At 47.2% G+C, this 14,873-nt stretch overlaps 1 protein-coding gene across 6 annotated transcripts in view; it reads left to right on the top strand.

Moving 5' to 3' along the window:
• SCHIP1 (schwannomin interacting protein 1) overlaps positions 1 to 14,873 on the top strand; it is a 174,433-nt gene that overhangs the window by 144,478 nt on the left and 15,082 nt on the right. For all 6 annotated transcript variants that reach the window (XM_056849458.1, XM_056849457.1, XM_056849460.1 and 3 more), the window contains 2 exons: positions 12,269 to 12,386; positions 13,936 to 14,133. In XM_056849458.1, coding sequence (XP_056705436.1) covers positions 12,269 to 12,386; positions 13,936 to 14,133 — 316 coding nt within the window. The remainder of the gene's footprint in view (positions 1 to 12,268; positions 12,387 to 13,935; positions 14,134 to 14,873) is intronic.

The following is a 14,873-nucleotide window of genomic DNA, read 5'->3' as shown; positions in this document are numbered from 1 at the left end:
TAATCCTTGGATTTTCTACCAGTGGCTTATCGCTGCCACTTGGCTATCAATAAAGGAACTCGGGATGAAGCAGGAGACCTCTACAGAGTCCTTGGTGCCAGAGCAACCTAGCAGTCCTGTTTACCTATGGTGCAAGTTCCGTATGGTTCAAGTTCCTGGTGGGGCAGCAGACATGGTAGTTAAATCAAGTTGACACCAGCACCAGACCCAGCTCAGTTGGAGAGATTCAAGTGACCTCATTGCTTTACCTGCAGACTTCCTCCCTGGATTCTGTAGGTACCCTGCAAGGGTACTGGCTCAGAGTTTTTGAGTATGTTCCTCCTTGTTATAGGGTACTGGAACAGACGTCCACTGTTTCCTTGTTCACCATGCACAGGAATGCCAAGACTGGGGTATGCTTCAGCAGGCAGAGAAACTCAAGTGTGGTTTTACTGGCCCGGCCATGATCAGAAGTCCTATTTATGTAATTTCACTTCTTCAAGATTCTCCACAAGATAATCAAAGGGAAGGCCGGAAGTATTCTGGTGGGGTGGTGGTTATCTCAGGTCCCATTGCATACATCCAAGTTTTCCCAATTTGAGTCACTGTATTACGTGGATGGCCATCTGTCGGGAGCGCTTTGATTGTGGGATCCTGCATGGCAGGGGATTGGACTGAATGGCCCTTGTGGTCTCTTCCAACCTTGTGTGATTTGTGATTTATGTTATACTGTTCAGTAGTTACATCCACTGAAAGTAATTAGCCATCTGTCTTGACTAATACATTTCAACACTTTTTTCATCTGCTCTTAAGTTCTGCAGCCTGCTCCCATTGATGATTATCCAAAAGTAAGTTCTGCATTCAGTGAGGCTTACTCCCTAGAAAGTATAATAGAATTGCACCTTTAGTTTTACTTAGAACTTCTTGTTCTGTCATTGGTTTTAGCTGTGACATGTGTGTTAGGAATTGAGCTTTTGAGTCATACAAAGGAGCAAACTTATTTCTTCCTTTGCAAACAGCAAAGGAGAACAATGAAATGCTACCATGCCCTTCCCTGGGCAGCTGTAATTTATGCTTTAGGCCTAAAAAACCCTGAAAACCTTGTGCTGCAGAAAAAGACATGGCATAAAAATGTAAGTATGCAATTATTCATTATATATCACACATTAATAATGCATCCAAAGAACCATTAAAGTAAATGGAAAATAATATTTTACTGTCCATTTCCACTGAAGAGTGATACAAGATTAAACCTCTTGGGAGCTGGGAGAGGGGGAATCTAGCAAGGAATTGCATGAATCAAAGCCGATGTTGATTAGTCACACATGTCTTGTCTGTCTGATGATAGGTTTTGTTTGCCCTCATATTTCAAACTCTTAATGAAATAACAAATTAGGGGCAATTTTCCTGTAAATTGTTGTTACCGTGTGGATATTTCCCATATCTGCATGGGGAAAAACAGACGCTTCTGTATGTCTACCAAGTCTCACTGGCTATAAATCACAGTTAGCATTTTTATGGCTTGACATTACACAGTTTAAGATTTTTGTCAAGGGAGATGGCTGAGCGCAAGTCCAGATGGCTAGAAGTATATCACCACCACAATAATAATAAACACCTTCATGGAAGAATTGTTCTTGTACAGGGGAGACCAATAGAAAGGGGTCATAGAAGTAACATAAAAAAATATTCTGGCTTGCATGCAACCTAATGGCATTTTAGCAGGTGCTGTCCATACGAGCAAAAAGCAACACAATAGGTAGATTTTAATTCTGTCATGTTTATCTAGTTTCCATTATAATATACAATCTGACTTACAATAAATGGATATCTGAAGTTGGGGAAAATGCTGTAAAGCCACCTTGTGATTGAGATCAGAGCTGTTTAAAAATAACAAATTACGCACATTTGACAGTAAAGATGTTTCTCCCGCAGTCTTCGTTAATTAAACAAGCCCTTCAGCATAACCTTCAGCATAACAGCAGTGAGACTGAGCTATAAACTAGGAAGGCCAAGGAGGAGCTAAGGCTCAGTGGTTGGGAATCTGATTGGCTTACAGAAGGTCCCCGGTTCAATCCCCAGCGTCTCCAGTTAAAGGATCTGACAGTAGGTGATGTGAAATACCTCTGCCTGAGACCCTGGAGAACCACTGCCAGTAGGCAATATTGACTTGATGGACCAATGGTCTTATTCAGTATAAGTCAGCTTCATGTATGTATGTATGTATGTATGTATGTATGTATGTATGTATGTATGTATGATTCATCTCTACCATGAGCTCCCTCTGCCTGGCCTGAAGCCAAGCTTTTCTGAGCTTCTGCTCCCAATCAGCACCATGAGAATATTAACACTGATGTATCTTACTTAGCTGTTTCAGTTGGGTTTTTGAGAGCCAGTTGTAGTGTAGTGGTTAAGAGTGCTGGGGTATCTGTTAGCCTGGGCCTCCTACGTTTGGGTACCAGTAGGTGAGTAAAATATCTCTGAGTTGTTCTGCCTTCCAGTCCCACCCCCTTTTTGCTCTCAAGTCTTAATTGACCTATGGTAACCCCTTAGGGTTTTCAACCGTTCAAAGGTGGTTTGCCATTGTCTGCTTCTGTATAGCAACTCTAGTCTTCCCTGGTGGTCTCCCATCCAAGTACTAACCAGGGTTGTCTCTGGTTAGCTTCTGAGATCTTTCAAAATTGGACTAGCCTAGCCCTAGCCTATCCTTACCAAGAATCATTTTGTCAGCAAAGAGGACCTGTTTCTTCAATGTCGAAAGGATCCAAAGGTGAAGGGATTGGACCCTGAGAATGTGCTTCCTCTCGGCTCACTGCTGTTTCCATGAATTTTCATTAATTCTTGTTTGACCAAGACAAATAACAATAGTAATAATAAAACAAACTAATATTCAGTGCTGTTGGGATATATATGGTTGGATTGGTGGCTGGCCATCCTTTGTTTCTGGTTAGAAGATTCTGACCCAGCCTTCTCAGGGTTTAAACTTCATGACACAGAGATGTAGAAAAGTAGAGATTCCAAGCAATGTTCACAAGAACAATGTATTGAGCGATATTCTGGTAAAGAAATGGGGAAAGCTAGCCATTAGTTCTCACTCATGGGCTTATTTGTTTTTCTCTTTGTCAGCAAGATACCTCTGAGGCATTGGTTTCTGCTTAGACAGATGAACAAGCCTGTGTACAACTCATGATTAACTCGTTTTTGTGCATTTTTTCTGATACATCAACTGAGGTTTCATCTGAGAACGACAGTTCTGAGTACTTCTAATGATGAGCAATGTGGCTAAATTGCTGAAGCCCACAAATTTAAGTTTTTAACTGATATGACAAAATGATACTAAACCTGGCCCACGTTTCCACGTTCTACAAACACAACTTCACACCTCAGAAGAATCAAAGTACGGTGATCCTTGTTAATCTTTGTGGGCTGGCTGCCATTCATTGAAGAGCTCCTAAACCTTCTTCTGAGAGATGACACAATTCAAATTGTTTTTGTTGTGAGATTTCTGTAGTGCCAAACATAGACACAGTGTTTTCTATGTAAAGAGAACATGTTCTCCTGCTCGCAAAACTTTTAGTTTAAAAAAATGCTAATGTGGGGGAGGGGAGGAAGGTTGTCAATAAAACAACGACATTATATGGAAAGGCTTGTGTGGTAAGGAGCATTTGCATGTAATTATTGTGATAAGGGTGGAAGAGAGGGTGTGTGAACAGATTTATTACATGTGTTCTGTCTAAGGTTTTTGATTGACACACAGGGGGGGGGAGTCTCGAGGGAATCCGAATAAAGAGAAGAAATTGAGCTCTTGAATGACTGCCAATGTGAGAGATCCCCCTCTCTGAGTTTGCTTCTCCAAATCAGTTGCTCAGACGTTGATACAGAAACAATAGATTTATTGAAGCCTTCAGGAGATGAGACAGGCACAGGTAGAAAGTTGCAAGTGAGGGGCTATACGGGTTTACAGAATATATTGACTCCAGGGCACTGGGGCACTGGGGTTCACACTTATTGTTATGGGAAGTTACAAGCTTGGCATAATACAAAACATCAGACGGATCCCAGGAAGTCTGGTGCGGCTATCACACTTCCAAGGCCGCACCGGCCTGAGGGAGTACTGGCAGGAAGAACAGCGGGGGGGAAGATACATGGGCCATCAGGCCTGGCGCCTGAGACCAGAAGGTGTGAACTGCTTTTACGAGTTCACTGATAACACCGCAGGTGATGGAAAGCAGAGACACAAAGACAGAGACCCTCACATTCTGCCCCCCTTAAGGCCCCCCTCCGAGAGGACGAGGCTTATCGGGATAAGCGAGGTGGAATTCTCGGACCAAGCGAGGAGCTGCCATGTGGGGTGCGGCCACCCATTCGTCATGAGCGGAGCCAAGGTTTTTCCAGCGAACAAAGTAAAACAGTTTCCCTTTCTTCCATTTGGAATCTAAAACCTTGGATATTTCCAAATGGGTATCCCCTCCTACTACGGTAGGAATCTCATGAGCGGGAGGGGGGTGGAACTGGGGAGCTGCTACATAAGGTTTGAGGAGGCTTATATGGAAGACTGGATGAACTCCCTTGAGAGTCTTAGGGAGACTCAGTTCCACGGTAACCTCGTTGATTACTCTGGTAATGGGGAAAGGTCCTACATAACGGTCGCTCAGTTTTTTGCAGGGGCGAAGAGAGCGGAGGTTTTTGGTGGACAGATAGACTTGCTCCCCCACCTTGAGTTCCCATCCCGGAGACCGGTGTTTGTCTGCTTGTTCCTTGTACTTGCTTTTTGCCCTTTCCAGATTTTTGAGCAACCATGGCCAGGTGGATTTAACCACCTGAATCCACTCCTGAAGATCAGGGGTAGACTGGAGCTCTGGCGAGACGGGGGCAGAACCGAAAGGGCCAAAATCCGTCCCGTATATAACTTGGAAGGGACTAAAGCCGGTAGAGGAATGAGGCGCATTGTTGTACGCATATTCGGCAAATGGCAGCAGGTCGACCCAGTCGTCCTGGTGGAAATTTACATAGCAACGCAAATAACATTCTACTACCGCATTTACTCGTTCCGTTTGACCATCCGTTTGGGGGTGATAGGCGGAAGAAAGGCCCTGTTCCTCCACTCCCATTAACTTTAGGAAAGCCCGCCAGAATTTGGCAACAAACTGGACCCCCCGGTCGGAGAGGACCTTCCTCGGGATCGAGTGTAGCCTGAGGACGTGCGTGATGAACAGTTTAGCTAAGCCCTGGGCTGAAGGAAGACCTGCACATGGAACGAAATGAACCTGTTTGGAAAAGAGGTCTGTGATAACCCAGAGAACCGTTTTCCCCCGACTTGGAGGTAGGTCGGTGATAAAATCCATGGCGATGACTTCCCAGGGACGGGAGGGGTTCTCAAGCGGTTTGAGAAGCCCCGGGGGTTTTCCCATCCGTTTCTTGGCTGTGGCGCAGGTGGGGCAGCTGCGCACATACAACTCTACATCAGATCTCATACCGGGCCACCAGAATTGCCTTCGAACCAGGTGAAGCGTTTTTATGAAACCAAAATGACCCGCTAGCCTGGCCCCATGTACAAGTCCCAATACTTCTTTGCGAAGGGAAGATGGGACATATAGTTTCCCCCCTTGCACCCACCAAGTGTTGGTTCGTTCCAAGCCAGTGGGGAGGAGATGGTGCTCCTCCTCCTGTAAGGAGGCGTCCCGGAGTCGCTGTTGGAATGCTTCCGGGATACCTTTGAGCGTAGGGGGGGTCTCCGGTTGGCGGGCTTGGGATCGGGTGGTGACGGCCAAGCCAGGGACTTCCCCTCGCTGTTCGGGAGTGAACAGGGAGTCGACGGGGCGATCGAAATCGTTGCGATACTGGGGAAGTCGTGACAAAGCGTCAGCTAGGGCATTTTCTTTGCCAGGGACATGTTTGAGGGTGAACCGGAATTTTGCAAAAAATTGGGCCCACCGAATTTGTTTGGCATTGAGTTTTCTAGCTCCCTTGAGAGCCTCAAGATTCTTGTGATCTGTGCACACTTCGAACGGCAGCTCGGCCCCCTCTAAGAAGTGTCTCCATATGGTAAGGGCATGTTTGACCGCTGCTGCCTCCTTTTCCCAAATGGCCCAGTTGATTTCGGACTGGGAAAACTTCTTGGAGAAGTAGGCGCATGGCCTCAACCGTCCCCCCTCATCCCTCTGCAATAGGGCCCCGCCCATGGCTACATCCGAGGCATCCACCTGCACCACGAAGGGCTTGGTGCAATCCGGGTGAGCCAAAACGGGTTCGGATGAAAAAAGTAGCTTTAAACGTTCAAAAGCTTGCTGGCACTGGGGAGACCATTGCAGACGGGCTGAGGGGAGTGCGGCGCTAGCCCCCCTGTCCTTGGTACGCAACAGGGCAGTGAGGGGAAGCGCAACTTGGGCAAAGTTGGGAATGAAATTCCGGTAAAAGTTGGCAAACCCCAAAAACTGTTGAAGTTGGCGGCGGGTAGTGGGGGTTTCCCAGTCCCGCACCGCCTGGACCTTGGCGGGGTCCATTTCCAACCCTTGGTGGGAAATCACATACCCCAGAAATGTAATAGAAGGTTGGTGGAATTCACACTTGGACACCTTAGCATACAGTTTGTGCTCCCGCAGCCGCTGGAGCACTTCTCGCACTAGGCGCACATGTTCTTCCATGGTCTCAGAGTAAATAAGAATGTCATCGAGAAATACCACCACCCCCCGAAACAGTAAATCATGCAAAACTTCATTAATTAATTGCATAAAGACACTCGGAGCCCCCGAAAGTCCGAACGGCATGACCAGGTACTCAAACATCCCAAAACAACTGGAAAAGGCCGTTTTGGGTTCGTCTCCTTCTTTGATGCGAATGCGGTGGTAGGCTTCTACCAAGTCCAGTTTGGTGAAGATTCGGCCCTCCTTTAATTGTGCTAGAAGGTCAGGAATAAGAGGGAGGGGGTAAGCATTAGACTGGGTGACTGCGTTCAGTCTGCGAAAGTCAATACACAGTCTTAAATCCCCCGTCTTTTTCTTTACAAAGAAAGCTGGGGCTGAATAAGGAGCCTTGGAGGGGCGTATGAAACCCCTCGCCAGATTGACATCCAGATAGTCTCGCAATACAGTCTTTTCACTAGGGCTCATGGGGTAAACCTTTCCCTTAGACAGTTTGCCTTCCCCTACAATCTCGATGGCACAGTCCGTTTCTCTGTGGGGAGGCAGTTCGTCGCACTCTCTAACATCGAAAACATCAGTAAACTGCGAGTACTCAGAGGGTAATTGAGGAGAGACTGGGGCGGGGGACCCTACCAGTGCGGCGGCTGGAGTTCTGAGTACCCGTTCCTTGTCATGCAACCCACAGGGGTTTTCGGGGAAGGAAAGCACCCGTTTAACCCAATCAATGGAGGGATTGTGTCCCCTTAACCAGTTCATCCCTAACACCACAGGGGTTACAATAGGGGCGATGGTGAAATACAACCGTTCCCAATGTTCCCCCACGGACATAATCACGGCTGCAGTTCTGTGGGTCACAGGGCCCCGTTTAAAGTCACTCCCGTCCATTTGGGAAAAACGGAGGGGTCCCGGAAGCCGCTTGCGCCGGACACCCAACTTCTTGGCAGTTTCCTCATTTATCATGGTGCGGGCACACCCCGAGTCGACCAACGCGGGGACCTCTAACGGGGGACCCCCTTTGGGTAGGGACAGATGAACACGCACAAATACATTGTCCTCTTGGGCGCTTACCATCGGTGGAGCTCCTTGCACAACGATAGGGACGGTCTGCTGCGGAGCCCCCTCTACAGCAGACCGACGGCGTTTTTTGCCGGCTGTTCCCACTCTTCCTCCTCGCTGGAAGAGGGGGACGGGGTGGTGGCTTCCGGGGAGCCGTCCGAATCAAAGACGGTATTTGTAATCCGGGACCCCGATGGGACCGTAGAGTCGGATGCCCCATCCTGGGGGCGCGCGTGGAGAGCGGAGGGTGCGCCGGAGCGCCGGCTCAGTGGTCCACTTCTGCGGCGAGGCTGGCTGTCGGCGGCCGGTTTCGTCGGCTCGGCCTGGGTTTGGCGGGGGGGGGTCGGACGGCCTGAGCGAGAGGGGCATTGCGATGCAAAGTGACCCTTTCCCCCGCAGATCAGGCAGACGCCGGCCTCGAACCGCTTGCGGCGTTCCGCGGCCGAGAGACCCCCGCCACCCCCTTGCCGGAGTTCCCGACCACGGTCACCTCGGGGCCTGGGGTCTCGCCCAAGCCGTTGCTTGGACAAGTTCAGGAGTTGTTTGCGATTCTCGATGTCAGCAGCATGGCGAACCCAACCTTCCACATCCGGGGGGTTCCCTTGCATGAAGGCCCAATGTTGGAGGTCTGGGTTGAGACCCTCCCTGAAACATTGTACCAAGGTAGCTTCACTCCAGTCCAGAATTCGGCTAGCCAGTGACTGGAACTCACTTGCATACTGCGCCACCGACTTAGTCCCTTGGCGCAGTTGCATCAGGGAGGCTTTAGCCCGCTCACCCAGAGTCGGGTCCTCAAAACGGTTTCGGAGTGCTACCATGAACTCGTCCAGGGTTCGCAGCACCGGCGAGCGGAGTTCATACTGCAACACCATCCAGGCAGCCGCCTCCCCTTGCAGTAAGGAAGCCACGTACTGCACCCGGGACTCCTCAGAAACGAAGGTTCGGCCTTGTTCCCGCATAAAAATGTCTACTTGGACCATAAAAAAGGTCAACTGGTCTCCCGACCCGTCATACGTGACTTTCAGGTCCCGACGGGCCGGGGGGGCAGGGGTTGCGGGCGGAACTACCGGCGCCCCGTCTGGGGGAGCACCGGCTGGAGGTTGCAACTTCAGCGCATCTAGGGTCGTGGCCATCTCACCCATTACGCGTTGCATGATCTCCATCTGCTCCTGCATAGCCCGGCGGTCTTCCTGCCACTGCTTTCGTTCTTCCTCCATGAGGGCCTCTTTGCGGGCCGGGTCCCCTTCGAGTCCCGTGCTGGGGAAGGCCAACCGGCGATCCTTCGCCGCAGTCCGCGAGAGCGACCAGCCCTTGGGAGAGTCCAGCCAATAAGTAAGCCCCCGGGGACGTCCGTCCCGATCTTGGTCGGGTGCGCGACCCTTCGGTTTCTTTGGCTTGGCTCCCTCCTCCTTCGGGTCCGGCTTCTCCGGCTCGTCCGGTTCCTTGGGGGCATCGGGGTTAGGGGTGGTGTCCTCGTCGGCTGACATTCTGTCCAAAGCGGTACAGCTGCAGTCCGAGAGGCAAGGACTTGCAACTTAATGTGAGAGATCCCCCTCTCTGAGTTTGCTTCTCCAAATCAGTTGCTCAGACGTTGATACAGAAACAATAGATTTATTGAAGCCTTCAGGAGATGAGACAGGCACAGGTAGAAAGTTGCAAGTGAGGGGCTATACGGGTTTACAGAATATATTGACTCCAGGGCACTGGGGCACTGGGGTTCACACTTATTGTTATGGGAAGTTACAAGCTTGGCATAATACAAAACATCAGACGGATCCCAGGAAGTCTGGTGCGGCTATCACACTTCCAAGGCCGCACCGGCCTGAGGGAGTACTGGCAGGAAGAACAGCGGGGGGGAAGATACATGGGCCATCAGGCCTGGCGCCTGAGACCAGAAGGTGTGAACTGCTTTTACGAGTTCACTGATAACACCGCAGGTGATGGAAAGCAGAGACACAAAGACAGAGACCCTCACAGCCAAGCTGTTTCTGTCTGCAAAGCTGAAGGTTGCTCCATAGCAGCCATGAGGCACACATTTTCCTTATTGTCAAACACTGTTGCTGTTTTTTTTTTTCCAAAAAGGAATGTCTGTTAAATGAGGCGGCAGATTTTTATTTATTTAGTTAGAACATTTATATACCCCGCCTTTCTTCTGACACAATCAGGACCTGATTTGTTTGATTTCCAGGGATTTGGATTAAATATCCATTGAGATAAGAGTTTTAAATGAATATTTTCTTCTACATTTTTCAACATCAGGGGACCTTTACCCCACAATCATCTGTGAAATAAGATATTTTGGAAATGACATCAATAGGCATTATGGACTTAGGCGTAAAATACAAAATATTTCTCCTTAATATAAATAAAGCCCCTTTGAAATTGGTGACCATTTTGTGCAGCGCAGTGGGAGACATGTATTATTAGTCTCTGTGGCAGCAAACACTGAAAAGGTATCATTGACAGATAACTTTTCTGTCAACTGTTACAGGAGTCCAGCAAACTCTCTTTGAAACCTAGACCTTTTTTAAAAAAACAAGGTTTACAAAGAGCTCTTTCTGCACTATTAACTGCAGCGTCATATTTTCTGATATCCACAATTCTTGATAATGAACTCAAGAACAGATTGTAAGGGTATAGCCGGCTTTTAACGGCATGGGAGGGCTATCTTCTTTCCCACAGGGAAAGTACTGAGGTGATTTCTCACGTTTTTAAAGTTGCCTTCTAATTTTATTCTCACCAGGCCAGTCACCCTTTTTCTTTCTTTCACTGTCTTAAAAGCCCTGTGAACTTCAGAACTGCCACCTCTCAATTCACTGTGTACCATAGTTTTCACAGATAGAGGCTGCGGGAAAGGTGGGCAGTAAAACAGGAAAAGCGGAAGAGGGGGAGGCAGATAAAACTATGTTGGCTTGTGGGTAGGAATGTGAAAAGGAAGAAGACAAGGGGGGAAAGCTATGGGGGGCTGCCATGGAAGGGAAAGAGGAAATAGTGGGGAAAGAGAAATGAGATGCCCTCACAAATCCTTGCATGTCCCCTGCTTGTTTTCATATAATGCAAAGAACATCACAGCTCCTTCATAGAACTGTTGGAGAAAGAATTGCATCTCTTCAGACTGTTTGGTGCTAGTCCTACACTCCCCTCATAAACCTTCCTGAGGCCGTAATGCAGCCACTGATTATACAACCTCTTGGGTCATGAATAGGGTTGCCAGCTCCAGGTTAGGAAACACCTGGAGATTTTGGGGGTAGAGCCTGAGGAGGGCAGGGTTTGGAAAGGGGGGGGGACGTCAATGCCATGGAGTCCAATTGCCAAAGCGGCCATTTTCTCCAGGGGAACTGATCTCTGTCGCCTTGAGATCAGTTGTAATAGCGGAACATCTCCAGCCACCACCTGGAGGTTGGCAACCCTAATGAAGAAGGCAATATTAAAGGATCCCAGTTTCGTCCTCCCTTCTCCTTGTTTCAGCCCTCTGTAATAAGGTGGGCAGTTTAAAAAAACAGGGCCTTCTCAGTGGTTCTGCCTTATTTCTAGAAATCTCAAATAAACTGTCTGGCTTTGCTAACTGTGAACCCTGCTTCCGGATCATTTTGTCGAAAAGCAGTGTAGAAATACTCTAAATTTAGGATATTTTCCACCTGTTCCTGTAAAGTTCTTTTGTTATAGTACTTCTTATCCTGGGTATAATTTTTTTCATACAGTAGCAATGTTTTGCCTGTCTCTGGGGTTTCCATCTTGTGTAGGCAGATCAAAAACAGATGAGGGTACAACTGGGTTGACCGAACAATTGTGAGAATGGGCGGGGGGGTTAACAGAACTGGGGAGGCTCGGAGAGTGTGACATTGGAGATCATTAGCAAAAGCATTGCTGAAAATTTGGCGTCTGGAGGTGGGGCTTGTGAGAAAAAGTTGTGGCTTGACAAACAGGGCAAAATGAGGCCATTTGGGTGATGAGAGTTTTTAAAAAATGAAGAAAATGTTGCCATGCCGTTGAAGTGCTTCATTGTATTTGTTTTTCTTTCGATGGTTAAACATATACAATTTGTTTCTACTTTATTAAAAATGCCCTTGTTTAATCTACATGCTGCAGTAATGACTGCCCCCAAATGTGTAAACATTCTTGATTATCTTTTCTATTTTTTTAATTGGGAAAAATTACTGTACTTCTAGGGTTACCACATGATTTCTCTAAGTTAGATTGGCAGTAGTACTAGAAGAGTAAGCTGGCTGGCTGCCATCAAGCCATTAATGCTTTTTAAGAAAACCATAAATAATCCGGGCTGTGGAGGAGGTTAGCTCTACAATGGCTTTTACAGCCTCTAGTACATCTTGTATCTTTGTGGAAATGATGTGGAGAAAGAGAATTACTATGTCTGTATTCAGCCATTGCATTCAGCCTCACTTTGCTTTGACTGGCATGGACTCAGCTTGTTTCACCCACTCAGCCTGTATACATTCAAACCATGAATCCTTAGTCGTATGCCGTGCAAGGCGGGAGGAGCAAGGACGAGTGCCCAGGCATGAGGAACAAGCTGTGTTTAATCATGTCCTCCCTTATTCCATCTGCCCTTTCTGTCTCTCCCTCTCTTTAAGGTTACAAAGTGGGATGAATTTGCAGATTTGTTTTGTAAATGACAGTGGCAGCGATAAAGACAGTGATGCCGACGACAGCAAGACTGAAACAAGCCTGGATACTCCTTTGTCCCCCATGGTAAGTTTGTGTTGTAATCTTACAGAAGGACTGTAGCTCTGGAGAAGGTCAGAATTGGGGAGGGAAGGGAGTCCTCCAGTTTCTAAACTGCAGACAATTTAGCTGCTGTTCCATCATTTCAAATTTATTCTTTACCGTGTCAGTTAGATAATTAAAGGCTGGTTTTTATTCTCACTTATAGTCTTGTCGTGAGAACCATAGGTCATAGTTCTTGTTAAGCTTCTTATTTATTTATTTATTTGTTTGTTTGTTTGTTTGTTTGTCTTCTGCTTTTGTCCCCGCTGGAACAATGCAGCTTACAGTACAGAGACGTTATGGAAATAGACAAGAGAATTAGGGAGGGGAGGCGTCTGAGTACAGAACAGGATGGTGCTGCTGCAGTCGTCTTGCTTGTGGGGTTCCTAGAGGCACCTGGTTGGCCACTGTGTGAACAGACTGCTGGACTTGATGGGCCTTGGTCCGATCCAGCAGGGCCTTTCTTATGTTCTTATAACAGGTCTTCCCCTCTATCTCATAGTTGAACAACCTGCCAGGTCAAGCGTGCAACCACCTCTGAGCACACCTTAGAGTAGGAGGCAAACAAAGTCAGCTGGATGTTATTCAGCTGCTACTAGCCAGCTAACAGGCTTCTCCATATTTCTTCCCCTGCCATCAAATGCATCTGGCATGCCCAGGCCTTAAATATCTGTGGAGCAGGCAGAAATAAAGTCAGCTAGTTGTTACTCAGCTGCTGCTAGTCTGCTGGCAAGCTCCTCCCCTTTTCCTGCGTGTTGAGAGATCATTCACAAGTCCAAGACTGTTTCCCACACTGCACTGTGTGGGTTAGCTGTGTAACTTTCCTGTGTGCAAGCCAGGACAAAGGTAATATCTTGGGGATAGTGATAGCTTTTAGACTTGGCCAGTAAACTAGGCCCTGACCTGGGTGGCCCAGGCTAGCCTGATCTCGTCAGATCTCAGAAGCTAAGCAGGATTAGCCCTGGTTAGTACTTGGATGGGAGACCACCAAGAAATTCCAGGGTCGCTATGCAGAGAAAAGCAAACTGCCTCTGTTAGTCTCTTGCCTTGAAAAGCCTATGGGGTCACCATATGTTGGCTGTGACTTGACTGCACTTTACACACACACACAATTAACTAGGTTAAGTTGATATCGCTTTTATGTCAACTGCCTGTCTCACCTAGGACCATCCACTTGGATTAACAGCAGATCAGGCTAGATGTGTTTTCCAGTCCTGCTAGCTGATATCCTTTTATCCAGAAATGCCAGGGATCTAACCAGGGATCAGGGAATCAAGCCATTAAAATATTCTGGTTCAGCCAAGATTGTATGTCTGGCTTGGTTCCAGTTCATGCCAACCAAGAGTTAGCAAGTGGTTGAGCACATCTGAACCCAATCAATTCATAAGAGCTCATTTAAATGTTATTTGCTGATAGTAGTGGTAATTGGTTTATTTTAATTGACTAACTGAGAGAGTAGCTTCTGAGTCGGCTAAGCCCGTTCCGTGTATCAGACATTATTGCTAATGTGTGCATATGTTGTGTCCTTTCCTAGAGCAAGCAGAGCTCTTCCTATTCTGACAGAGACACTACTGAAGAGGAGTCGGAGTCCCTAGATGACATGGATTTTCTTACAAGACAAAAGAAACTTCAAGCTGAAGCCAAAATGGCCTTGGCGATGGCAAAACCAATGGCCAAAATGCAAGTTGAGGTGGAAAAGCAAAACAGGAAAAAATCTCCAGTAGCTGATCTTGTACGTATTGCAATAAAAAAAAGTATTGTCTGCCAGTAATTTGTTTTTACAGTCGCCCAGCTTCCTGTAAATGCCTTTCTTTTGTGTAACTTTGGAAAGCATTGAGGTTCCACTTGAGATATAGAAATGAGTTTTAAAAGCAGAGGATATTAAATATATTTGAACAGAGTGAATGTTTCTTGTCCTAAAATACTTTGCATTGCTGTTCTGTAAAACCAGATTTTTACAATAGTGTGTCCAAGGATTGCTGTAGCAGCAGATGTGCTGTTTTCAGTGATTTTTTTGAACAGATTCCTAAAACCTCCTTATCATAAAACAGACAGCTCCAGACAGACATCCTTTTCCAGGGCAGCAGGGTACCTATCTGGTGGTTCTCCAGGCCCTTGTTTAAAAAGGTAAAGGTAATCCCCATGAGTCACTAATGACCCAGTGCTAGCACCTTTACGCAATCTGTGTTAGGCCAGTATTTTCCAAACTTCCTCAAAGTTGCACCTGTTTGAAGTTACTGGCTTCCTTGCAAAGGTGTGCATATTGTTATATTCTGGTCACCACACCTAAAAAGGATATTGCAGAGCTTGAGAAGGTGCAGAAAAGAGCAACCGAAATGATCAGGGGACTAGAGCAACTGCCCTATGCGGAGCGGTTTTAAAACACTTAGGGCTGTTTAACTTGGAAAGAAGGCGGTTAAGGGGAGACATGATAGAGGTCTGTGAAATTATGCATAGTATGGAGAGTGGACA

Source organism: Euleptes europaea, chromosome 5, assembly GCF_029931775.1.
Source record: "Euleptes europaea isolate rEulEur1 chromosome 5, rEulEur1.hap1, whole genome shotgun sequence".
Taxonomy (NCBI): domain Eukaryota; kingdom Metazoa; phylum Chordata; class Lepidosauria; order Squamata; family Sphaerodactylidae; genus Euleptes; species Euleptes europaea.
This window is presented reverse-complemented; position numbering and strand designations above follow the sequence as displayed.